General features: G+C 37.0%; 1 protein-coding gene across 2 annotated transcripts; it reads left to right on the top strand.

Annotated features, from left to right (window-relative positions):
* The first annotated feature begins 195 nt into the window (after positions 1-195).
* LOC133639919 (neuronal acetylcholine receptor subunit beta-2-like) lies at positions 196-26552 on the top strand. 2 transcript variants are annotated; one of them, XM_062033612.1, is made up of 8 exons: positions 196-1080; positions 4553-4698; positions 7360-7404; positions 7473-7582; positions 9743-10269; positions 12327-12817; positions 15460-15605; positions 23938-26552. In XM_062033612.1, exons 1-8 carry the CDS (start codon positions 1035-1037, stop codon positions 23951-23953), a joined length of 1527 nt encoding a protein of 508 aa, XP_061889596.1. In that variant the 5' UTR covers positions 196-1034; the 3' UTR covers positions 23954-26552. The 2 variants fall into 2 exon arrangements, with proteins under 2 accessions (XP_061889596.1, XP_061889597.1); XM_062033613.1 differs by lacking the exon at positions 196-1080 and having other exon boundaries at positions 4631-4698; positions 7344-7404.
* The last annotated feature ends 821 nt before the right edge of the window (positions 26553-27373 follow it).

The raw sequence follows: 27373 nt of genomic DNA, 5'->3' as shown, positions 1-27373 counted from the left end.
CTAGTGGTCAACATTCGTCACAACATCATCTTGCAACGTTTGTTAATTGTGAATTTAAAAAAAAAAAGATATTTATGTGATTATCCTCAATTTACGTTTTTAAGTACTTGTTGGATCATACTGTAAATACTGTAATGTTACATTTTCTACATCAGATTGATCACATTTGTGACAAAAGTAAAGTCTTGTTTTATGAATTACCCTTAACAATCAAGTTGAATAATTCAATACAGTATTCTTGAATGCTTTTATTGTAATCATAATCACACATGCACACTGTCACCATGGTAGCAGGATTATGATGCATACTGTACAGTGTTTATACAGTGGTATCTATCGTATTTTAGACCAAATGTAAAGTAAATATGATATATTCTGGATAGACATAATGCATTAAATGTTATATAAATTGTAGTAAATGTACTTTGGAGTGCGGTACAATATATTTTCTTACAACCTAAATATAATACTTTATGGTAACGAAAAGGTATTTTTTGCATTTGATATTTTTTAAGATGTAAAATCATTTTCTAATCATGCAATATTCTCCAATTGTTATAAGGAATATCATTAATTTATGAGTTTTTGTTTTTTTTAACATTTGCTGACGTCATAATCACAGTATTTAAGAAGTATGTAAATATGTGACAAACTGCTGATTAACATTACATGTAACTACATGAAATTACAATAGATCAGCAACACCGTATAATGAACAAATACAAAATATTGCAATATATTGACATTGTGTGTATAAATATGACTATAAATGCATGCACATGCAAAAAAGTGTGACGTCATGAGTCCATATTATGACGTGCACCGTCTCCACAGCTCAAGCATCACACACACACACACACACACACTCTGGACAAGCATACTCCGTGTGCTTCTTCTTCATGAGCTTGTTTATGCATTTTAAAAGATAACCAACAACAAGATTACAGGTGAGCACTTTCACTTACATTTCAAAGATGATGTCTATATTTTTATTCACAATTGATTCTTGTTTTAGTTTGTGAGTTTGAGTGAGGATGAGGAAGATCAATCTCCATCTGCTTGTCATGTTCTTTTTCTCAAGTAAGTTGATCTTATTTTTACACTCTAATAATTATTTGTATTTTATGTTTAGACTGTACGATAAATACCCATATTTAGTTTTTACCCTATGGTAAATACTCTTAAATGTTCTCATCAAAGCATTGAAATAAATACCTGTATGTCACATATGAATAGTGAACATAACTCAGTACTGCAAAATATTAAAAATACTTGAATACATTTGAATGTAAAAATTAGATTGGTGTGCTTAATGTAACATTTTAATAATAATATTGATATATTGTTACATCATACGCTATCGTGTACGTCACAGTATGACAATACATTTGTGTGTAATATAATGAATACAATACATTTGATAACCGTTACATATCTTTCATGTACAAAACGTAAAGTATTTAATCTGGTAAATATGACCCTCATGGAAAAATATGTAACTGATAATTATTATGATTGTTTGCTATACTGACACAACTGCCGAGAGAGGGTGCTAAACCCTCGGCAAGCTTTATATAACCCCGCCCTCTTCCTGCTGTCAGCATGTAAGACACGCCCCCGTTGACTTTAATACCTATAACATATCACTCTGTCACAATAATTTACATTTTATCATACAAAATATATTACATTATATAACATTATTTTACAAAAATATTAACTATCTTACAAAATAAGTTATAGACAATGACTATACAAGATAATAACTTTGTTATAGACTAACTTCATGTTACAAAATATTAACTTTGTTACAAAAATAAATGTGTATATTACCAAAGAATGAGTATGTCACAAAATGCTAACTTTATCTTCCAAAATAATAGCTATGTTATAAAGTCAGAACTTTACGTTACAAAATAAGACCATAGTACAATAATAATAACATTGTTACCGTAGTAAAATTATGTTACAAAATAAAAATAACATTGTTACAAAATACCATTGTTACAAATAGCTGTTATAAAATAACTTACAATAAATACACATTTATATTACAAAATAATAACTTTTTGTGACAAAGTGATAACATTGTTTTACCTAAACATATTTTTCATGACGAAATTGGAATATACGTAAAGAAGGAGCTGAGCCAGAATGCAATGTTTTATGTTGTCTACAAACCCCGTTTCCATATGAGTTGGGAAATTGTGTTAGATGTAAATATAAACGGAATACAATGATTTGCAAATCATTTTCAACCCATATTCAGTTGAATATGCTACAAAGACAACATATTTGATGTTCAAACTGATAAACTTTTTTTTTTTTTCAAATCATTAACTTTAGAATTTGATGCCAGCAACTCGTGACAAAGAAGTTGGGAAAGGTGGCAATAAATACTGATAAAGTTGAGGAATGCTCATCAAACACTTATTTGGAACATCCCACAAGTGAGCAGGCTAATTGGGAACAGGTGGGTGCCATGATTGGGTATAAAAGTAAATTCCATGAAATGCTCAGTCATTCACAAACAAGGATGGGGCGAGGGTCACCACTTTGTTAACAAATGCGTGAGCAAATTGTTGAACAGTTTAAGAAAAACCTTTCTCAAGCAGCTATTGCAAGGAATTTAGGGATTTCACCATCTACGGTTCGTAATATCATTAAAGGGTTCAGAGAATCTGGAGAAATCACTGCACGTAAGCAGCTAAGCCCGTGACCTTCCATCCCTCAGGCTGTACCGCATCAACAAGTGACATCAGTGTGTAAAGGATATCACCACATGGGCTCAGGAACACTTCAGAAACCCACTGTCAGTAACTACAGTTGGTCTCTACATCTGTAAGTGCAAGTTAAAACTCTCCTATGCAAGGCGAAAACCGTTTATCAACAACACCCAGAAACGCCGTCGGCTTCGCTGGGCCTGAGCTCATCTAAGATGGACTGATACAAAGTGGAAAAGTGTTCTGTGGTCTGACGAGTCCACATTTCAAATTGTTTTTGGAAACTGTGGACGTCGTGTCCTCCGGACGAAAGAGGAAAAGAACCATCCGGATTGTTATAGGCGCAAAGTTGAAAAGCCAGCATGTGTGATGGTATGGGGGTGTATTAGTGCCCAAGACATAGGTAACTTGCACATCTGTGAAGGCGCCATTAATGCTGAAAGGTACATACAGGTTTTGGAGCAACATGTTGCCATCCAAGCAACGTTACCATGGACGCCCCTGCTTATTTCAGCAAGACAATGCCAAGCCACGTGTTACATCAACGTGACTACATAGTAAAAGAGTGCGGGTACTAGACTGGCCTGCCTGTAGTCCAGACCTGTCTCCCATTGAAAATGTGTGGCGCATTATGAAGCCTAAAATAGCACAACGGAGACCTCCGGACTGTTGAACAACTTAAGCTGTACATCAAGCAAGAATGGGAAAGAATTCCACCTGAGAAGCTTCAAAAATGTGTCTCCTCAGTTCCCAAACGTTTACTGAGTGTTGTTAAAAGGAAAGGCCATGTAACACAGTGGTGAACATGCCCTTTCCCAACTACTTTGGCAGGTGTTGCAGCCATGAAATTCTAAGTTAATAATGCATATTGCCTTGTAAGGAATAGGGGATAGGAAAATAAATAAAACATTGGGCTTTTCTTTAAGAGATCAATGAAATATCAGTCTTTTTAAGAAGAGCGGACTAAGAAATACAAATTAGATACTACTTTAAGAAGAATGGGTTAAGACTTATAAAACAAATTGATGTATTTCAAGTTAAAAAGAACGAGATGTCAGTATAATGCTAATAAACAATATAATGTTATTAAAATAAAAATAGCTCATAAACTTTTATTTAAGCTAAAACAGCCTAAATACACCCTGAGATCTAGCCAGAAGACACTTCTAATGCAACTTGAATTCACCACATACATATTAAACATGTAAAGAATAGATAGAAATAGGAAACTACCGATATTCCTACAGTGTAATGACAGACTATAAATTAGACTTAGGCTTCCTTTTTATTGTCATTCAAATTTGAACTTACAGTACAGATAAGAACGAAATTTTGTTGCATTTATTGTGCAAATATTTTGTTAATTGATATTTAAAAAACAATGTGGACGAGACATTACTTCTATTTACATATAATTAAACATACCGTCAAGTTAAGTCATCATATATACAGGAAAACAAAGCAAAATGGAAAATAGTAAAGGCACAAAATACAAAACCCAAAACCACTGAAGTTGGCACGTTGTGTAAATCGTAAATAAAAACAGAATTACTTCATAGTGTAATGCAAAGTGTAGTGCCTTTTCATTCATTGATTCCCAGGTTTTAGGAATTGGTACTGTATCGGTTTAGATATAATAGTTATTATATCTACTTCTGAATATTGAAAAGTTGTGTAGTAAACATGTGTTTTATGTTTTTGTATAATATATTTTTGTTATGTGAGGGACAAGTGGTAAAAAAAATGGACGTGTGTGTGTTCATCTGTGTGTGTATAGTGTGTGTTCATGTGAGTGTATAATGTGTGTTTATGTGTGTGTGTTGTTGCAGGCAGCAGGGCGGAAAGTGCAGAAGAGCGTTTAGTGAACGACTTGTTGGGTCCGCAGCGCTACAACAAACTGATCAGACCTGCAGTCAATACGAGTCAGCAGGTCATCATTTCTATTCGTGTTTCTTTGTCTCAACTTATCAGTGTTGTAAGTATCTTTTTTTTTAAATCATATTCATGTATTGTTTTTTTATCATGCAACATATTCCATACATTTCTATTCGTTTCTATTTGATCAATCTCATAAAATTTTTAAAAAAAATTCACTTCAACAACAATCCAACCAAATTAATGAGGCTAGAAATTGTGGAGTATTATCATATGGCATGTATTCCTAATAATATTTCTATATAATCACCTTCAGAAGTTTGCGGCCTAATTATTGCATGTTTTAGAGCAGTGGTCCCCAACCACCGGGCCACGGCCCGGTACCGGTTCGTGGATCGATTGGTACTGGGCCGCACAAGAAATAAAAAATAAAAAAGTTTTTTTTTGTTTTTTGTTTTTATTAAATCAACATACAAAACACAAGATACACTTACAATTAGTGCACCAACCCAAAAAACCTCCCTCCCCCATTTACACTCATTCACACTCAATTGCACAAAAGGGTTGTTTCTTTCTGTTATTAATATTTCTGGTTCCTACATTATATATCAATATAGATCAATACAGTCTTCAGGGATACAGACTGTAAGCACACATGATTGTATTTTTTTATGACAAAAAAGATAAAAAAATACCTCATAGTTGTGTGTTGTGACTAGTTGCTGCTTTCATTAGTAAAAAGTTACTTCCCGTTTTGAGCTTTCTGCCTTTCTGACTCTGTCTTGTTGACATACAACCACATCAAAAGTAGCCTGCCACGTTACATTAAACGTCTCGCTAACAGCGTTGTACCATACATAAAAGTAAAAAATTTGATTACTCCAGTCGTTGCTCTTAAAATAATCGCCGTTATCATACAACCCCCGTTATTCACTGAATATATGTTATCATACATGACTGTGAAATACAAGTTTTAATAAGTATCAATCAATCAAAGTTTATTTATACAGCCCTTAATCACAAGTGTCTCAAAAGGCTGCACAAGCCACAAGGACATCCTTGGCTCAGATCCCATGTCATGGCAAGAAAAAACTCAACCCAATGGGAACAACAAGAAACATTGGAGGGGACCCTCTCCCACCAATTGCCCCCCACCCCCGGGCGACCGGTGCAATGGATGTCGAGTGGATATAGTTAATGATAGTATAATGTGAACACTACTCTTCTGTAACATTTTCATGATAAATGATAAATAATGATAAATGGGTTATACTTGTATAGCGCTTTTCTACCTTCAAGGTACTCAAAGCGCTTTGACAGTATTTCCACATTCACCCATTCACACACACATTCACACACTGATGGAGGGAGCTGCCATGCAAGGCGCTAACCAGCACCCATCAGGAGCAAGGGTGAAGTGTCTTGCCCAAGGACACAACGGACGTGACTAGGATGGTAGAAGGTGGGGATTAAACCCCAGTAACCAGCAACCCTCCGATTGCTGGCACGGCCACTCTACCAACTTCGCCACGCCGTCCCTGATGATGATGTACATTATATATACATACATATATTGTGTGTGTGTATATATTACGGGTGTGGGAAAAAATTGATTCGAATTCGAATCGCCATTCTCACGTTGTGTGATTCAGAATCGATTGTCATTTTAAAAAAATTCCTTTTTTTTTTAAATTAATCAATCCAACAAAACAATACACAGCAATACCATAACAATGCAATCCAATTCCAAAACCAAACCAGACCCAGCAACACTCAGAACTGCAATAAACAGAGCAATTGAGAGGAGACAAACACGACACAGAACAAACCAAAAGTAGTGAAACAAAATGAATATTATCAACAACGGTATCAATATTAGTTACAATTTCAACATAGCAGTGATTAAAAATCCCTCATTGACATTATCATTAGACATTTATAAAAATAAAAAAAAGAGAACAATAGTGTCACAGTGGCTTACACTTGCATCGCATCTCATAAGCTTGACAACACACTGTGTCCAATATTTTCACAAAGATAAAATAAGTCATATTTTTGGTTCATTTAATAGTTAAAACAAATTGACATTATTGCAATCAGTTGATAAAACATTGTCCTTTACAATTATAATGTCCGCCCTGAGATCGGTAGGTTGGAGTTCAAATCCCAGCCGAGTCATACCAAAGACTATAAAAATGGGACCCATTACCTCCCTGCTTGGCACTCAGCATCAAGGGTTGGAATTGGGGGTTAAATCACCAAAATGATTCCCGGGCGCGGCCACCGCTGCTGCCCACTGCTCCCCAAGGGGATGGGTCAAATGCAGAGGACAAATTTCACCACACCTAGTGTGTGTGTGACAATCATTGGTACTTTAACTTAATAAAAGCTTTTTACAAAAATCTACTACTCTGCTTGCATGTCAGCAGACTGGGGTAGATCCTGCTGAAATCATATGTATTGAATGAATAGAGAATCCTTTTGAATCAAAAAAATATCGTTTTTGAATCGAGAATTGCGTTGAATGGAAAAAAATCGATTTTGAATCGAATCATGACCCCAAGAATCGATATTGAATCGAATCGTGGGACACCCAAAGATTCACAGCCCTAATATATATATGTATATATATATATATATATATATATATATATATACACATACTGTACACACACACTGTATATAAAATTGATGTAAAAATACAGTTTAAAAATTGTTCATGATGTACTTATTGATCGTTACTAGAATTTTTTTTTTGCAGAACGAGCGAGAACAGATCATGACGACTAACGTGTGGTTGTCTCAGGTGAGTGACAGGTGAGTCACTTGTTATGGATGCTGGATATGATTTGACGGTTTATGGTTTTCATGCAGGAGTGGAATGATTTCAGACTGAGGTGGGATCCTGACAAGTACGAAGGCATCAAGAAACTAAGAATACCATCCAAACTCCTCTGGCTTCCTGACATCGTGCTTTACAACAAGTGAGCCAGCATTTTAATTTGTATTTCTTCTTTTCATAAACACAATAATACATAAATATCAGACTGTCATACTGTCATTCTCGCTCTCTCTCTCGCTCTTGCTCTCTCTCTCTTGTTATTATTACCGCCATCAGTGTGTGAATGGGTGTGTGTGAATGGGTGAATGCGGAAAATAGTGTCAAAGCGCTTTGAGTTCCTTAAAAAGGTAGAAAAGCGCTATACAAGTATGACCCATTTACCATTTATTTTGCACTAGTGCAAATTTTGAAAACAATAATTTTCTTGTATTATAGTCATAATTTACTAATTATAGGCAAATTCACATAATTATTCAATGGTTATTAAATTTCAAGGTCAAAAAAGTGGTATTCGTATCAGCGATAGTAGCCCAGTATTTACTTGGTATCACATTAATACCAAAAATTCCCAGTATTGTCCAAACCAAATACAGACCTGAAAGTGTCCCATTTGCTCAGTATTGATTTGCTCGTTTAATATTGATATCATTGCAATCTTGGGGAATATGTTGGATTTTCTTCAATTTGGATAACGTTATGACATTTTTATTATCAAAGGTAATTGTTTAGTTATAAATACTAGGAATAACAATGTATAATGTACTTTTTTTTTTACAAAACCACAAACCAGTGAAGTTGGCACGTTGTGCAATTCGTAAATAAAAACAAAATACAATGATTTTCAATTCCTTTTCAACTTATATTCAATTAAATAGACTGCAAAGACAACATATTTAACGTTCAAACTGAGAAACTTCTTTTTTTTTTGCCAAATAATCATTAACTTAAAATTTAATGGCAGCAACACATTGCAAAAAAGTTGGCACAGGGGCATTTTTACCACCGTGTTACATGGCCTTTCCTTTTAAAAACACTCCGTTAACGTTTGGGAACTGAGGAGACCAATTTTTGAAACTTTTCAGGTGGAATTCTTTCCCATTCTTGCTTGATGTACAGCTTAAGTTGTTCAACAGTCCGGGGGTCTCCGTTGTCGTAATTTTTCGCTTCATAATGTGCCACGCATTTTCAATGGGAGACAGGTCTGGACCACAGGCAGGCCTGTCTAGTACCCGCACTCTTTTACTATAAAGCCACGCTGTTGTAACACGTGGCTTGGCATTGTCTTGCTGAAATAAGCAGGGGCGTCCACAATAACATTGCCTGGATGGCAAGATATGTTGCTCCAAAAGCTGTATGTACCTTTCAGCATTAATGGTGCCTTCACAGATGTGTAAGTTACCCATGCCTTGGGCACTAATACACCCCCATACCATCACAGATGTTGGCTTTTGAACTTTGCGCCTATAACAATCCGGATGGTTCTTTTCCTCTTTGTTCCGGAGGACACGACGTCCACGGTTTCCAAAAACAATTTAAAATGTGGACCACAGAACACTTTTCCACTTTGCATCAGCCCATCTTAGATGAGCTCGGGCCCAGCAAAGCTGGCGGCGTTTCTGGGTGTTGTTGATAAATAGCTTTCGCTTTGCATAGTAGAGTTTTAACTTGCACTTACAGATGTAGCGACCAACTGTAGTTGCTGACAGTGATGACCGTAGATGGTAAGATCCCTAAATTCCTTGCAATAACTCCTTGAGAAATATTTTTCAGTTCTTAAACTGTTGGACAATTTGCTCACGCATTTGTTCACGAAGTGGTGACCCTCGCCCCATCCTTGTTTGTGAATGACTGATCATTTCATGGAAGCTGCTTTCATACCCAATCATGGCACCCACCTGTTCCCAATTAGCCTGTTCACCTGAAACATTTTGAAAGACTTTTGAGCGCCGTGTGTAATGTTCTATATTTTCAATGGAACATATAACATTTTGGTGTTGTTTACTTGAGTCATATTGCAGTCTACACGTATCTCTTATGTGTGACTGCCATCTAGTGGTCACACTTATCATTTCACCATGTACCAAGTAAAACAGCTTAGAGGTCGGCAAGCACAACCAAAATTATTCCGTACATTAGGTGCACAGGGTTATAAGGCGCACGGTCAAGTTTTAAGTAAATTAAAGGATTTTAAGTGCACCTTATAGTCTGAAAAATACGTTACTTTTAATACATCACTATCCTATCAATGGAGTACATTGTGCTCATGTTGATATCAAATAATCCATAATTATTGTGATTCCAGTGCTGATGGCGTGTACGAAGTGTCCTTCTACTGCAACACGGTGGTGTCCAACACAGGGGACATCGTGTGGTTGCCGCCCGCCATCTACAAGTCAGCCTGCGCCATCGAAGTGCAGAACTTCCCCTTTGACCAGCAGAACTGCACCCTAAAGTTCCGCTCCTGGACTTATGATCACACAGAAGTGGACCTGATGCTCACCAGCGACTTCGCCAGCCGTGACGACTTCACGCCCAGTGGAGAGTGGGACATTGTGTCGCTTCCTGGACGCAAGAATGAGGACCCAAATGACATCACTTACTTGGACATCACCTATGACTTTGTTATCAAGAGGAAGCCGCTCTTCTACACAATCAATCTGATCATTCCCTGCGTGCTCATTACCTCTTTGGCTATTTTGGTCTTCTACCTGCCGTCAGACTGTGGTCAGAAGATGACTTTGTGTATTTCAGTGCTGCTGGCGCTCACTGTGTTTCTGCTGCTTATTTCCAAGATTGTACCACCCACCTCGCTGGCAGTGCCACTCATTGGTGAGTTTTGTCTGTTTTTGAAAAAAAGCAATATTTGCTGGATCTTATCTTTACCAGTTACAGTACATATACACTACCGTTCAAAAGTTTGGGGTCACTCAAACAATTTTGTGGAATAGCCTTCATTTCTAAGAACAAGAATAGACTGTCGAGTTTCAGATGAAAGTTCTCTTTTTCTGGCCATTTTGAGCGTTTAATTGACCCCACAAATGTGATGCTCCAGAAACTCAATCTGCTCAAAGGAAGGTCAGTTTTGTAGCTTCTGTAACAAGCTAAACTGTTTTCATATGTGTGAACATGATTGCACAAGGGTTTTCTAATCATCAATTAGCCTTCTGAGCGAATGAGCAAACACATTGTACCATTAGAACACTGGAGTGATAGTTGCTGGAAATGGGCCTCTATACACCTATGTAGATATTGCACCAAAAACCAGACATTTGCAGCTAGAATAGTCATTTACCACATTAGCAATGTATAGAGTGTATTTCTTTAAAGTTAAGACTAGTTTAAAGTTATATTCATTGAAAAGTACAGTTCTTTTCCTTCAAAAATAAGGACATTTCAATGTGAACCCAAACTTTTGAACGGTAGTGTATCTTCTTTTTACATTACATACTTTTTTTTACAGCCATACTTGCCAACCCTCCCAGTTTTCACGGGATTTTCACGAATTTCAGTGCCCTTCCCGAAAATCTCCCGGGGCAAACATTCTCCCGAATTTCTCCCGATTTCCACCCGGACAACAATATTGTGGGCGTGCCTTAAAGTCACTGCCTTTAGCGTCATCTACAACCTGTCGTCACTACGCTTTTCCTACATACCAAACAGCGTGCCGGGCCACTCGCATGATTTATGCGGCTATTAAACACACATAGGTGAACGCAAGGCATACTTGATCAACAGCCATACAGGTCACACTGAGGGTGACCGTATAAACAATTTAAACACTGTTACAAATATGCGCCACACTGTGAACCCACACCAAACAAGAATGACAAACACATTTCGGGAGAACATCCGCACCGTAGCACAACATAAACACAACAGAACAAATACCCAGAATCCCTTGCAGCACTAACTTTTCCAGGACGCACCACCAAGCCCCATACCCACATTACATAATGTGTTTTACTATACTTATTTTTAAAGTACATACATATTTTTACAGTGCCTATTGTGCATCCTTTTTACACCAGATACATTTTTACAGTGCATACATTTTTACAGTACACACATTTTTACAGTGCATACTGTACATCTTTTTGCACCACATACATTGTTTACTGTATATATGTTATTGCATTACATGCAATTTTTTTTATAGTACATCTTTTTTTACAATAGATACGTTTTTATAACACATACTGTAAATCTTTTTTTTTACCAGTACATAAAAAAATTTAACAGTATTGTACTTATTTGTACGATACATACATATATTTAACAATGCATAGATTCAGCACATATATTTTTTTACAGTACATACATTGTTTCCAATACAGTGTGTATTATAAAGGTACATAATGTGCATATTTTATTACACTACTTACATATTTTTACTGTACCTACATTTTTTACTGTACAAACTTTATTTTACTATGCTGTATTTTTCTACAGTGCATTCATTTTTTTTACATTACATACTGAACATATTTTTACACCACATTCCTTTTTACAGTAAATACATATTTTTACAGTACATTCAATTTTGCATTACATTATATATTTTTTACAGTATATACATTATTTACAGTACAGTACAAACATTTTAAAAGTGTATGACATATATTTTTATTACGTACAAACAATTTTTACAACATTTGTTCATGGTATGTTTTTCCAAGCGTGCAGATGTTATTTTTGAACTGTTGGGAAACAATCAGTCAGCTAATGATTTTAAGTCAATGAGTTCTTTTTCCACTTCATGTCTTCATTGGTATGAGCTGAAAGGGGATATGCAAACCCAAATTTTGCTCAGATGCTGTCCGTCCCAGAGGCTTTTACTGAAAAAGAGGAAATGAGAAGTATCTGAGGTTGTTTTTGTGTTCCCCAAGGTAAATACCTGATGTTTACTATGGTGTTGGTCACATTCTCCATCGTGACCAACGTTTGCGTCCTGAACGTTCATCACCGCTCTCCATCCACCCACCACATGCCTAAGTGGGTCAACCGCCTCTTCCTGGTCCAACTCCCCACATTACTTTTCATGAGGCGTCCAGGTGTGACTAACGTCCGTAAAAGAGTCAAGAGGATGTGTGCGGAACGCAACGCCGTCAGAAAGAATCCTTCTCAGACGGCAAGAGATAAGCGACACTTGTCTAACGTCAACCTGAGTGAAGTTCGGACTAATGCCAACTCCTTCTATGTGAACGCAAACTGGGCCCACAAGTATTGCTGGAGGCTGGGAGACATCCCGGACGTCGGGTATGGATGTCCAGACGTCCACAGGCCTTTGACCACCCAGTGGGAAGCTGATGTGCAGGAGGCGGTGGAGGGAGTGAAATACATTGCTGAGCACATGAAGAAAGAAGATGATGACGAAGGAGTAAGTTCAACTTCAAATAGTGCACAGTTTGATAACCATTTGCCGATACTAATACTAACTTAGTTTGTTAATCATGATATCACGATAAGATGAATATATACAGTGTTTCCCATAAACTGCCAAGACACTTGTGGCGGTGGGGGCGTGGCTATGGGCGTGGTCACCATGACATCATCGAGTAATTTGCATAATTTACTACAATGATTTGATTTTCTCTAAAAAGGCTCAACAAATGTATAGTTACTAATTAATAACAGTTTTGTTTTAAACGTCCATCCATCCATCCATCCATTTTACAATATAATTACAACACTTTATGTACATATTTATATACAGATTTGAACAATAAGTTATTCACTGAAATATATTTATTAATTGTGGTTCTTACAAAAAATATATCTTATAAAATATAAAAGCTAAAATGTCTCAAAGCTCTGCCCCTTTAATTAGTGCATACTAAATAATTTAACTTTAGCCCACTACTACAGCCATATTATTTACCAGCAACATAAAGTGAAACAGAGGCAGAGGTGTCCTGCCACAGTCAGTAACAAATAAACAGAAAACAGTAGTGGTGGTAGATAGACACAGAGCTTCATCAAACATCTGATCCACTGAACAAAGAGCTCCAAAAATCTTGAACTCTAGACTGCCATCAGTTTTACTCCCTACACTTAACCATGTGTTTCCTACTGCCTGCAGACTTTGCACCCTTCGTTATATACACATGTTGTGTTTCTAATATAAATACATTTAATAAAGTCAAATACAAATAAGGCAACAAGAGAAGTATCCTACACTTCTCTTTTGTAAAGTAAATCTGAACAGCCGATATGGGCATCTACATCAACTATATGATTTGCCTGAGAAGCTTGAGAGGACAAAGAAAAAAAAAAACATTTTTTTATTTTATTTTATTTTATTTTTATTTTTTTATTTGTGGCGGACGTAATTCTTTCGTGGCGGGCCGCCACAAATAAATGAATGTGTGGGAAACCCTGATATATACGTTAGAGATGCGCGGATTAGGCAATTATTTCATCCGCAACCGCATCACAAAAGTCGTCATCCACCCGCCATCCACCCGAACTAACATTTTATCAAAACCACACCCGCCCATTGTTATATACCTAATATAGACGATGCAAGGCATTAGTGAGGTTAGAAAGCTTTTGCCTGTTAAAGAAAGGAGACTGATCCAATGCAGCGGAGACATTCAATGCGTGCCACGCATTAATATCTCTTTGCCACGCATTAGAGGCTAGGAGATATTAATGCGTGATAATATTATTTATCATTATTATAATATTATTGTCATTTCCATTAAGAAAGTGTTGACTATTATTGTTATTTTTTTCCCCCTGGTCTTTAGTATTCCCTTTTTTAGTTTGTCGCGTACCACGTTTGCTGCCGGCGTTGCCATCTTTTTATTTTTTTCTTCTTCTTGCTGTTGTGTTGTGTTGTGGTGTGTCACGCCAAATTTCTTCCCCCTACAAACCCCCCCATTTACTTCCGTCTTACGTCATTGACAGCGATCGATAGCACTTCGGCTTTGACTGCCCGTCGCTGGAAGGATACTTCGTCTTTGACAGCTGCTGGAATCTGAAGAAATCGATTATTGTTTTTTTTTGTATAGGCGCGAAACAGGTTAAGGACCCCCGGCAACTTTGTGACTTTATTGGACGCAGCCCCGGAAGTAAATGGGGGGAATGTTTTTGTAGGGGGGAAGAAATTTGGTGTGACAGCTGCAGCAGTGCCTGATGAATAATTGCCTGTTTCAAAGAGTGCTGCTCGTTTTTCGTATGTGGGTAACAACATTTAAATATGTATATATATCTCCGAATTGGTTCAACCGCCACCCGCCCGAATCTATTTAAAATCTATTTTTTTCGTCATGCATCCGCCCGACCCGCGGATAATAATATCCGCGGACTCCGCTGTTGTGTCCGCAAACCGCGCATCTCTAATATACGTACACTGAACAAAAATATAAATGCAGCATTTTTTTTTTTGAACTCAAAGATCAAGAATGTTTACTATGTACACAAAAGACCTATTCCTCTCAGATAGTGTTCAAAAATCTGTCTAAATCTGTGCTAATTAGCAGTTCTTCTTTGCCAAGATAATCCATCCCACCTCACAGGTGTGGTATGGATGTATATATCCATCCATCCATCTTCTTCCACTTATCCGAAGTCGGGGCGTGATGGCAGCAACCTAAGTAGAGAAGCCCAGACTTGCCTCTCCCCAGCTATTTCATGTAACTCTTCGCAGGGGATCCCGATGTGTTCCTAGGCCAGCTAGGAGACATTGTCTCTCCACCATTCCTGGGCCTTCCCTGTAGTCTCCTACCGGTTGGAGGCGCCCGAAACACCTCCCCAGGGAGGCGTTCGGGGGGCATTCTGACCAAATGCCCAAACCACCTCGTCTGGCTCCTCTCGATGTGAAGGAGCAGTCGCTTTACTCTGAGATCCTTCCGAATTACAGAATTTTCTCATCCTATCTCGAAGGCAGAGCCCTGCCACCCGACGGAGGAATGTCATTTCGGCCACTTGCACCCATGATCTTTTCTCTTTGGTCATGACCCAAAGCTGTCAATTTAAACATTCTTACTCCTTGTTCTCATTTGTCTTATTTTTCAGATAATAGAGGACTGGAAGTATGTTGCCATGGTGATAGACCGCTTGTTTCTTTGGATCTTCATCTTGGTGTGTGTGGTCGGAACACTGGGGCTCTTCATGCAGCCGCTGTTTCAAAGCTACAACACACCCGTCGCTGAGGACGCGGAGTAAGCCACACACACACTCACACACACACACACACACATACATACTGGTTATCATTTGGAATGGGGACCAAGTTTTTGATCATGACTTGTGGGGACTACCCTTTCTACAGGTTGTGGAGGCATTAAAAAAATGAGGTAAAATGGCCACTGCCCAGTTAGCTCATACACATCTTTAAATCACTGGATTGATGAAGTAATGTGCTGATCATTCTTACTGGTGACCCTGGGGAAAAAGAGTTAATATGGTTCATGGGGACCAAATTTAAATAATTTTGCATATTTTACACACATTTCTACGTGACTACTGAGGACCATTTAAAAAATAAAAATAAAAATAAAAAAGTTCACACTCAAACTAACCAGTAAACATTATGGGCCAAAGCTTAAAAATCACTCAGGCATCTTCAGAATGGATCTGACTATCATTTAAAAAGGTTTCCCTTTAGGGGACCTGTTTTTTTGTCCCCATACCGTCAGAGGTCCCCTAAAGGTGACTGCGTAAACAGAGCGATGTCCCCATTAAGTAAGCATTGCCAGAACACACACACACTTACACGCACACACGCACACACACACACACACACACACACAGTGAAATGAGGGGGGCCGAAGACGAGTGTCTCATGAGGAAACAACAGGCCTCCAGGAATAGATTTAAAAAAGATGGCCCCCAAGGTCCACCTGTTAAAGTACCAATGATTGTCACGCACACACTAGGTGTGGTGAAATTTGTCCTCTGCATTTGACCCATCCCCTTGTTCACCCCCTGGGAGGTGAGGGGAGCAGTGGGCAGCAGCGGTGGCCGTGCCCGGGAATCATTTTTGGTGATTTAACCCCCAATTCCAACCCTTGATGCTGAGTGCCAAGCAGGGAGGTAATGGGTCCCATTTTTACAGTCTTTGGTATGACTCGGCCGGGGTTTGAACTCTCAACCTACCGATCTCAGGGCGAACACTCTAACCACTAGGCCAGTGAGTAGGTCACTAGGCCACTGAGTAAGTGAAGCCCAACAAGGAGAAGGAGCCAGGGGGTCTATGCACATACAGGGTTTCCGTGGGGCATTAAAAAGCATTCAATTATTTAGCAAAAATTAAGGCCCTAAGTGTCATTAAAAAGCATTGAATTCGATGTTCAGAGACATTAAAAATGTTTATTCCAACGTAGGACTGCGCTGATAGCAGTAAGTCAGTCAATTGAACGGTAAATCTTTTGGCTGTGGCTTTCAAACTGCATACAAAAAGGTCTTGTAAGGTTTTGAAAAGCTTGAAAAGTGCTGCCTCCACACGGCAAATTAAACGGTTCTGGGGGCCCGAACTTTGCCATTATTTGTTAAATGTGACATCATGTCATGTTTGTGACATCATGTCATGTTTGTGACATCTGACATGAGGAAGCTGAGCCTGTGACTCCCCCCGGCCATCTCCACTTCAACACGCATGAGCTGACTCTATTCTATGGCATTCCCATAGTAAATGAATTAGAGTTCCTTCAGCTGTAAGACACTTTATACATAATATGCTGTACACATTTTCAAACAATTGAGAGGGTGTAAAATACAATCTATTCAAGATGTTTAATGGACTCGCCTTATTTTTTGAATTCATCTAAAGGATGGAAATATAATTCTATGATGTGTCTTTTCTTTTTTAAAGGAAGAGTAAATGTAGATATGTTTACAGATAGTAAAAATGTTTACTATCTGTACCTTGTATGCTATTACTATGAATGTGCCTGTTACTACATTACATATATACTTTTAGCATGTATATGAAACATTGATGTTTTGGAGAGCACTTTATAGGCCGAGTAGAGCGAATACCATTACCTCTATTGTTAGCTGACTTTTGCTAGCGTTTAATTATTAGAATGCATGAAAAAAGAAAAACATATGTATTTTTTTTGTCGCAAACTGGCACAGTTACACACACAGCTGTGATAAAAGATGGGACCGCGCTGCAAATACCTTTGGCTGAAAAGCTCCACAAAAAACATTGATTAACTCAAAACAAGGAAAATGGAGTATCTGGTTTTGCGTCTGAACTCTTTAACTGCAAACATTGTCCTACTACACTGCAAAAAGTCAGTGTTCAAAAACAAGGGAAAAAAATACAAAAGTTAAGGGTATTTTACTTGAATTAAGCAAAATTATCTGCCTATAGAACAAGAAAATTTGGCTTGTCAAGTCTTTCCAAAACAAGTAAAATTAGCTAACCTCAATGAACCCAAAAATACCTTAAAATAAGTATATTCTCACTAATAACAAGTGCACTTTTCTAGGCAGAAAAAAAAAGACCTTTCTGCTCAATATGTTGAAAAATATTCTTAAATTAAGTAAATGCTAGTGCCATTATCTTGACATAATGATATGCGCTCGGCATTACATTTCTTGAAACCAGCAAACTTATACTAAAAAAAAATGTATTGTTCTTAATGGAAAGGCAACAAGGCAACCACTTGTTACTCTCGGGGTCTCCTAGCCGCTCAGGCAAATCATATGGTGTAAAAATGCATTTTTCCATCGATAACATGACATCATCGCGCCAAGTGCGTGCTCTTTCAGCCAATTAGTGCACATATATACAGCCCTGACCCCGGCCAAAATCTTTTTAATTGTAATTTTGAGGAATTTATCTGAATGTGCATGAACTATTTCTGTTCAAAATTGTTTGAAATTTTAAATGTTTAAATATTAACTGTCAGTTTACTGCACTGTGCCAACTGTACTACTATATGAGAACATATTTTCTATTGTTTCATTGAAAATAAAACAGCAAAGTCCATTTGGCTGTCATCTGTTTTAATTATGAGACGCAATTGTGTCAAAGTCATGATTTTTTTTTTCATGCTTGAAATAAGAAATTATTCATTTGAAGAAGTAGTTTTATACTTGCGAGTGTTGACACAGTTGATATTCTAGTTTCAAGCATGTTTTACTCAATGTAGGTCTTAAACTCTCAGCAACAAGCTGTAATATCTTACTGAGATCATTTAGGACCAAAACCCTTAAAACAAGTAAAACACTCTAACATAAAATCTGCTTAGTGAGAAGAATTATCTTATCAGACAGAAAATAAGCAAATATCACCCTTATTTTAAATATTTAATCTTACTTAGATTTCAGTTTTTGCAGTGTAGATCGCGCACAGCACACCCACTAATAGTACATGCATTTTTATAATTTGCACTTGCTGTTTAGCGCGGGATGTTTGGATCTTAGTAGATCAGGTCCAATGTGTGTGTCCCGTTGATGTCGACAGCTGTCTATGTGGACGCTCATCAAGTACTGGCGTTCATATTACTAAAAAGTGCCTTTTTATGTTAACATTGACTTACATGCTCGACCGTTTTAGTCGACTTAAAAAGTTTGAATTATTTCTTCGAAAAATGATCCGTTTATGTCGACATGACCGCTGACATTGTATTACTACTGTACAACTAGTTACACACTACTCGTTAAAGCATGCACACATTGATTTCCTGATCAGTCCAAAAAAAAAAAAACAATCACTGCAGGATTAAGAATGAACGAAATTGATAGCATATAATAATCTTCATCCTGTTGAAAGAAGCGACAGCAAATGAAAAGTGAGAGAAGTAAACATGCTTGTCTATTAGCAGGCATGAGGAAACCACTGCTGACATACTATCTTTTGCTGCCGTGATGATTTGACATTGGAAGAAGTTCTCCTGAACTGAAGCTGCCATGTTAAAAGCCGAAGAGGGGAAAAAAAAGAGAAATCAGACCATAGTCAGGTGACCCATTTACCACGTAAAATATTGATTGAAATTACTTTATAGAGAGAGGAGTCTTCAGTCAAGCAGAAACAACCTTTATCCTATAAATAATAACTAGTCTATATTTATCCACACCAACCTTTTACGCTTTCATTTTCACTTCTTATTGTGTACTCGCCACTTTTGTGTCACTGGGTGGAACTAAGACTGTCTTGGACAAGTCACCGATGATTATTGTTTAGAAACAGCTTGGACAAAATTAGGGATGTCCGAAAATGGCTTTTTGCCGATATCCGATATTCCGATATTGTCCAACTCTTTAATTACAGATACCGATATCAACCGATACCGATATCAACCAATATATGCAGTCGTAGAATTAACACATTATTATGCCTAATTTGGACAACCAGGTATGGTGAAGATAAGGTACTTTTTAAAAAAATTAGTAAAATAAGATAAATAGATTAAAAACATTTTCTTGAATAAAAAAGAAAGTACAACAATATAAAAACAGTTACATAGAAACTAGTAATGAATGAAAATTAGTAAAATTAACTGTTAAAGGTTAGTACTATTAGTGGACCAGAAGCACGCACAATCATGTGTGCTTACGGACTGTATCCCTTGCAGACTGTATTGATATATATTGATATATAATGTAGGAACCAGAATATTAATAACAGAAAGAAACAACCCTTTTGTGTGAATGAGTGTAAATGGGGGAGGGAGGTTTTTTGGGTTGGTGCACTAATTGTAAGTGTATCTTGTGTTTTTTATGTTGATTTAATTAAAAAAAAAAATAAATAAAAAAAACGATACCGATGATAAAAAAACGATACCGATAATTTCCGATATTACATTTTAACGCATATATCGGCCGATAATATCGGCAGGCCGATATTATCGGACATCTCTAGACAAAATCATTAATAACACCAGAATGCTTGCGAACATTTCAACACTGATGGCACTAAACGAAATAACGGAGGAAAATATCACTGCAATAGATCGTAAACAGTGTTTATGAACCTAACAATTAATCATAACGTCTTACTAAACAAATTAGAACGGCATGGCATCAGATAGTTGGTCTTGAACTGGGTATGAAGCTACTTAACCAACAGGAAGCAATATGTGAAGTTACATATCCTATATATTATAACTGCTCTATATCACTAGTCATATATCTTGCGGTGTACCTCAGGGATCAATAACCGGACCAACATTTTTCAATCACAATATAAACAACCTTCGTAAAGTTACAAATGACTGAAAGTTATTACTATTTGCAGACAATATGACAGGAGAGAATACACCGAAGCTAATACAAATAATAACAGAAGGAAGAGTAATTTAACAGATGTTTTGAAAAGAACACACTATCCTTGAATCTCAGTAAAACTAAGTTAATGCCTTACGCAGTGGTGTGCCGTCAGGGCCAGCAAGGCTTGCTCTGCTGGCCTAACGTGAATCATGATCATTAATGAATAAAAGTACATTTTATTTTTAATTGACTTTCCATAAATATATAAATGTATTCATCATATTCTGTTCATGTCATATTAGGCTCCAGTGTTGCTTTTTTAAGTTACAGCTTTTATCCAAATATAATTCAGCTAGCTAGTTGCCTCCGCAGTAGGAATTCTGCCAGTTTAACGAACGGAGGACATTCAGTTAACAGACATTTGCGATAGCCGATCAGATCACAGGTTGTTGACAGTAGCCTTACGTTGAACGTGACTGTGATTGGATACTGACTTGTCACTCCCAAGTATCCAATCACAAGTTGTGATTTACAAGAGCAGAAAGTGGCATACCCGGCCAGCGGAGAAATCAGCGGTACTCACTTTTTTTTAACCAGCAAAGAAACCGAGCAAAACGTTGATTAGGTGGCAGATATATATTTGCAAGGCCATCCTCAAGAAGGATATTTAAAAAGAAACTAGATCTTGTGAAACGAGGTTGGCCGACTCGGAAACTAGTTAAGCTGTCCTTGCGGTGAAATGGTTTGCCTGCCACTTCCAATCGAATCAACCAACTACGAGCGGTACCAATGATTTTACAAATTGTAAGTTAAAATATATTTTTTCACATTCAATATGTTTTTTACACTGCAAAAGCTGAAATCTAAGTAAGATGAAATATCTCAAATAAGGGTGATATTTGCTTATTTTCTGTCTGATAAGATAATTCTTCTCAGTAAGCAGATTTTATGTTAGAGTGTTTTACTTGTTTGAAGTGTTTTGGTCCTAAATGATCTCAGTAAGATATTACAGCTTGAGATGTTATGACTACACTACCGTTCAAAAGTTTGGGGTCACATTGAACTTCCTTATTTTTGAAGGAAAAGCACTGTACTTTTCAATGAAGATAACTTTAAACTAGTCTTAACTTTAAAGAAATACACTCTATACATTGCTAATGTGGTAAATGACTTTTTTAGCTGCAAATGTCTGGTTTTTGGTGCAATATCTACATAGGTGTATAGAGGCCCATTTCCAGCAACTATCACTCCAGTGTTCTAATGGTACAATGTGTTTGTTCATTGGCTCAGAAGGCTAATTGATGATTAGAAAACCCTTGTGCAATCATGTTCACACATCTGAAAGCAGTTTAGCTCGTTACAGAAGCTACAAAACTGACCTTCCTTTGAGCAGATTGAGTTTCTGGAGCATCACATTTGTGGGGTCAATTAAACGCTCAAAATGGCCAGAAAAAGAGAACTTTCATCTGAAACTCGACAGTCTATTCTTGTTCTTAGAAATGAAGGCTATTCCACAAAATTGTTTGGGTGACCCCAAACTTTTGAACGGTAGTGTATATTGAGTAAAACATGCTTGAAACTACAATATCAACTGTTGCAAAGCTGTGTCATCAACACTCACAAGTATAAAACTACTTTTTTTAAAGTAATAATTTCTTATTTCAAGCATGAACAAAAAAATCATGACTTTGACACAATTGTGTCTCATAATTAAAACAGATGACAGCCAAATGGACTTTGCCGTTTTATTTTCAATGAATCAATAGAAAATAGGTACTCATATAGTAGTACACTTGGCACAGTACAGTAAACTGACAGTTAATATTTAAACATTTAACATGTGACATTTCAAACAATTTTAACAGAAATAGTTCATGCACATTCAGATAAATTCCTCAGAATTACAATTACATTTTTTTGGCCGGGCTGTATATATGCGCAGTAATTCACCCACATATGCGGTCCTCTCCAAGGTTTCTCATAGTCATTCACATCCACGTCCCATTGGGGTTGTGAGTTTTTCCTTGCCCTTATGTGGGCTCTGTACCGCGGATGTCGTTGTGGCTTGTGCAGCCCTTTGAGACACTTGTGATTTAGGGCTATATAAATAAACATTGATTGATTGATTGATTGATGAAGGGCATACTTAGTCAACAGCCATACATGTCACACTAAGGGTAGCAGTATGAACAACGCCAACACTGTCATAAACATGTGCCATATAGTGAAACCGCACTAAACAACAACGACAAACACATTTTGGAAGAATATTTGCAACATAAACACTACAGAACAAATTCCCAGAATTCCCTGCAGCACCAACTCTTCCGGGGCGCTACAATATAAACAAACACCATTGGTGGATCTCCACCTAACAAACCACAACAATTATGTTACTGCCTGGCAGAAGTAAAACTACCTCACTTACCCTGATTTTGTTTTGAGAGATATTATTCATTTGAGATAATAAAACAATCGTCTCAACTAGGGATGTCCGATAATGGCTTTTTGCCGATATCCGATATTCCAATATTGTCCAACTCTTTAATTACTGATACCGATATCAACCGATACCGATATCAACCGATATATGCAGTCGTGGAATTAACACATTATTATGCCTAATTTGGACAACCAGGTATGGTGAAGATAAGGTACTTTTTAAAAAAATTAGTAAAATAAGATAAATAAATTAAAAACATTTTCTTGAATAAAAAAGAAAGTACAACAATATAAAAACAGTTTCATAGAAGCTAGTAATGAATGAAAATTAGTAAATATAACTGTTAAAGGTTAGTAGTATTAGTGGACCAGCAGCACGCACAATCATGTGTGCTTACGGACTGTATCCCTTGCAGACTGTATTGATATATATTGATATATAATGTAGGAACCAGAATATTATTAACAGAAAGAAACAACCCTTTTGTGTGAATGAGTGTAAATAGGGGAGGGAGGTTTTTTGGGTTGGTGCACTAATTGTAAGTGTATCTTGTGTTTTTTATGTTGATTTAATAAAAAAAAACAAAAAAAAAAACGATACCGATAATAAAAAAAACGATACCCATAATTTCCGTTATTACATTTTAACGCATATATCGGCCGATAATATCGGCAGGCCGATATTATCGGACATCTCTAGTCTCAACGCAAACTGTATGCTTTGTAGAGGTGACAAATACACCTTCATACTCATCATTGTCACAAATATGATTATTATCATTACAAGTATTGAACTAAAAACGTGTAAATACTGAGACCGAACAATGTCGATCATGTATGTACTTTTGGATGAATAATATTTATCATGTTGTGTTTTTCTGCCCACAGGTATGGAGATTTCTAGGATGACTTTGAATTTGCTCAACTTAAACTGAGATGCTCTGCCAGGTGCTCTCCTGGGCGAGTTGGTGTAAAGTCAGCTGCCAGCTGGCCCGTGTGTATTGTCAAGGTAGAAACCATGACACACTGTGTATTTATATCTGTATTTATATTAGGGATGCACGATAAATATTGGACCAATAATTATTGAGCTGCTAGGAATAATTATGGCGCCACAACATAAAAACATAGCTCAGACCATCTTCAAGTCGCTTTCTGACAGTCGCTTCAGGATGCGCCGTTTTGAGGGCGGTCTTATTTACGTGGCTCACGCTCGGTGTAGCGTGCAAGGACGGGAGTGGAAGAAGTGTCAAAAGATGGAGCTAACTGTTTTAATGACATTCAGACTTTACTTCAATTGATAACGGAGCAGTCACTAGTGGCTCACTAGTGCAATAACAATGCTGGAAATGTGTCCCGTGAAAAACCGTCCGACCGGAACTCTCTAATAATTAAAGTTCCGTGGGTGAGTTATGTAAACTTCCGTGACCCCGAAAGGGTCATGAATGACTACTGTGTTTTTACTGTCCCTATTCTGTGTTTTTATCATCTTTCTTGTCTGCTTCTATCCTTTTTCTACTGTTTCTACCACCGTCTACTGTGTTTCTGCTATCTGTCCACTGTGTACACTACCGTTCAAAAGTTTGGGGTCACCCAAACAATTTTGTGGAATAGCCTTCATTTCTAAGAACAAGAATAGACTGTCGAGTTTCAGATGAAAGTTCTCTTTTTCTGGCCATTTTTAACGTTTAATTGACCTCACAAATGTGATGCTCCAGAAACTCAATCTGCTCAAAGGAAGGTCAGTTTTGTAGCTTCTGTAACGAGCTAAACTGTTTGCAGATGTGTGAACATGATTGCACAAGGGTTTTCTAATCATCAATTAGCCTTCTGAGCCAATGAGCAAACACATTGTACCATTAGAACACTGGAGGGATAGTTGCTGGAAATGGGCCTCTATACACCTATGTAGATATTGCACCAAAAACCAGACATTTGCAGCTAGAATAGTCATTTACCACATTAGCAATGTATAGAGTGTATTTCTTTAAAGTTAAGACTAGTTTAAAGTTATCTTCATTGAAAAGTACAGTGCTTTTCCTTAAAAAATACGGACATTTCAATGTGACCCCAAACTTTTGAACGGTAGTGTATGTAACAGGGTCAATTATGTCATGTAAACATAATGTATTTTATAATGTTGTATAGGGTTGTATGGTACTACAGTATCCTTTTAAGGCCCAAGCTGTTTGTTTACATGCTTTTTTTATTTCTCTTTGCTATTTGGGCTTATTGGACCCTAATTAGAATAAAAACCTAAGAGTCATCTTTTGATATGATGTACTTAGTCCATAAGTACACAAACGTGTACTTCATGTTTAGTGACATGCTAATTATTATTTTTACCCTTTTTTTTCTCCAAATTCCATTGTATGTTATACTCTTCTGACACCACCAGATGGCAGTATAAGTGTCCACATAAGCGGCCATAAGACCCCAATTCAGTAGTGTACACAATTTTGGAAATAAGAGCTAAAAGGTGCTGTCCACACATGTGGCCGCTAAGCCTTTAGAGGTTAAAGTACCGCAATACTAATTAATCATATTCGGTACTATACCACCTCTGAAAAGTACCGGTCTCGCACCCTCCCTCGCCCCAGTCATCGTCACGTCATGACATTGCTGGTTTTACGAGCAGAGGAGCATGTTCAGCAGTGCACACACACAGAGTACTTACAAGCAGACACAGTGTGTAGACAGAAAAGGGAGAACGGACACATTTTGGCTTAAAAAGTAAAGATAAATGTGAAGTTATAACACTGAAACGCTCTCAGGAAGAGGTGCTTTAAGACATGGCTAGCTAGTTAGCGGCTAACATCCATCCACAGTGTTTTAGCTACTTCTAAATCACTAATCCTCGCCTCCATGGCGACAAATAAAGTATCAATCAATCAATCAAAGTTTATTCATATAGCCCTAAATCACAAGTGTCTCAAAGGGCTGCACAAGCCACAACGACATCCTCGGCTCAGATCCCACATCATGGTAAGGAAAAACTCAACCCATTGGGATGACAATGAGAAACCTTGAGGGGACCGCAAATGTGGGGACCCCAAACAGAAGAATAAGTGATTATTACATTTTAACAGAAGTGTAGACAGAACATGTTAAAAGAGAAAGTAAGCAGATATTAACAGTAAATTGACAAGTAGATTAATAATTAATTTTATACCACTTGTCCTTAATAATGTTGACAGAATAATAACATTGGAAAATAACACAATATGTTACTGCATATGTCAGCAGCTAAATTAGGAGCCTTTGTTTGTTTACTTACTAATAAAAGACAAGTTGTCGTGTATGTTCACTATTTTATTTAAGGACAAACTTGCAATAATAAACATGTTTAATGTACCGTAAGACATTTTGTTCAAATAAAGCCAATAATGCAATTTTTTTTGGTCCCCCGAAAAGTCTCTAAATAATTTTGGTACCAATACCAAAATATTGGTATCGGGACAACACTAATGTTGTATTATTGCTATAATTACACAAAATGTGTAAGTGACATTAAAAATACCTGAAGGTTGTTTGCTGTTTTGTCAATATGTGGAACCATTGTCTCATTGTGTCCCTCCTACTGCAATGATTGTTGTGACACCTGCCACTTTCTACGTGTTAGACACACTTTGCTACTTCCTTTTCTGTCCACGAAATCAACGCGAGAGATCGGTGCCCACGTGACGAAAGAAAAGTGTGTTTATTGTCTCATTAAGAACTTAAGTTCACTATTTTTGTTCTGTACACTGCATAAACCGAAATCTAAGTAAGATTAAATATCTCAAAAAAGGGTGATATTTGCTTATTTTCTGTCTGATAAGATAATTCTTCTCACTAAGCAGATTTTATGTTAGAGTGTTTTACTTGTTTTAAATTATCTCAGTAAGATATTACAACTCGTTGCTGAGATTTGATTAGCTATATTGAGTAAAACATGCTTAAAACTAGAATATCAACTGTTGCAAAGCTGTGTCATCAACACTCACAAGTATAAAACTACTTTTTTAAAGTAATCATTTCTTATTTCAAGCATGAAAAAAAAACTTTGACACAATTGCGTCTCATAATTAAAACAGATGACAGCCAAATGGACTTTGCTGTTTTATTTTCAATGAAACAATAGAAAATAGGTACTCATATAGTAGTACAGTTGGCACAGTACAATAAACTGACAGTTAATATTTAAACATTTGACATTTCTAACAATTTTGAACAGAAATAGTTCATGCACATTCAGATGAATTCTTCAAAATGACAATTACAAAATTTTTGGTCGGGGGCCGGGCTGTATATATGCGCACTAATTGACTGAAAGAGCACGCAC

The sequence above is a fragment of the Entelurus aequoreus genome, linkage group LG22 (assembly GCF_033978785.1).
Source record: "Entelurus aequoreus isolate RoL-2023_Sb linkage group LG22, RoL_Eaeq_v1.1, whole genome shotgun sequence".
Lineage (NCBI taxonomy): Eukaryota > Metazoa > Chordata > Actinopteri > Syngnathiformes > Syngnathidae > Entelurus > Entelurus aequoreus.
This window is presented reverse-complemented; position numbering and strand designations above follow the sequence as displayed.

Coding starts and splice junctions, on each gene's coding strand:
- LOC133639919 (XM_062033612.1), top strand. CDS start 1,035: ATGAGGAAGATCAATCTCCATCTGCTTGTCATGTTCTTTTTCTCAA. Junction 4,699..7,359: donor TGTCTCAACTTATCAGTGTT/GTAAGTATCTTT, acceptor TTTTTTTTGCAG/AACGAGCGAGAACAGATCAT. Junction 10,270..12,326: donor GCTGGCAGTGCCACTCATTG/GTGAGTTTTGTC, acceptor GTGTTCCCCAAG/GTAAATACCTGATGTTTACT.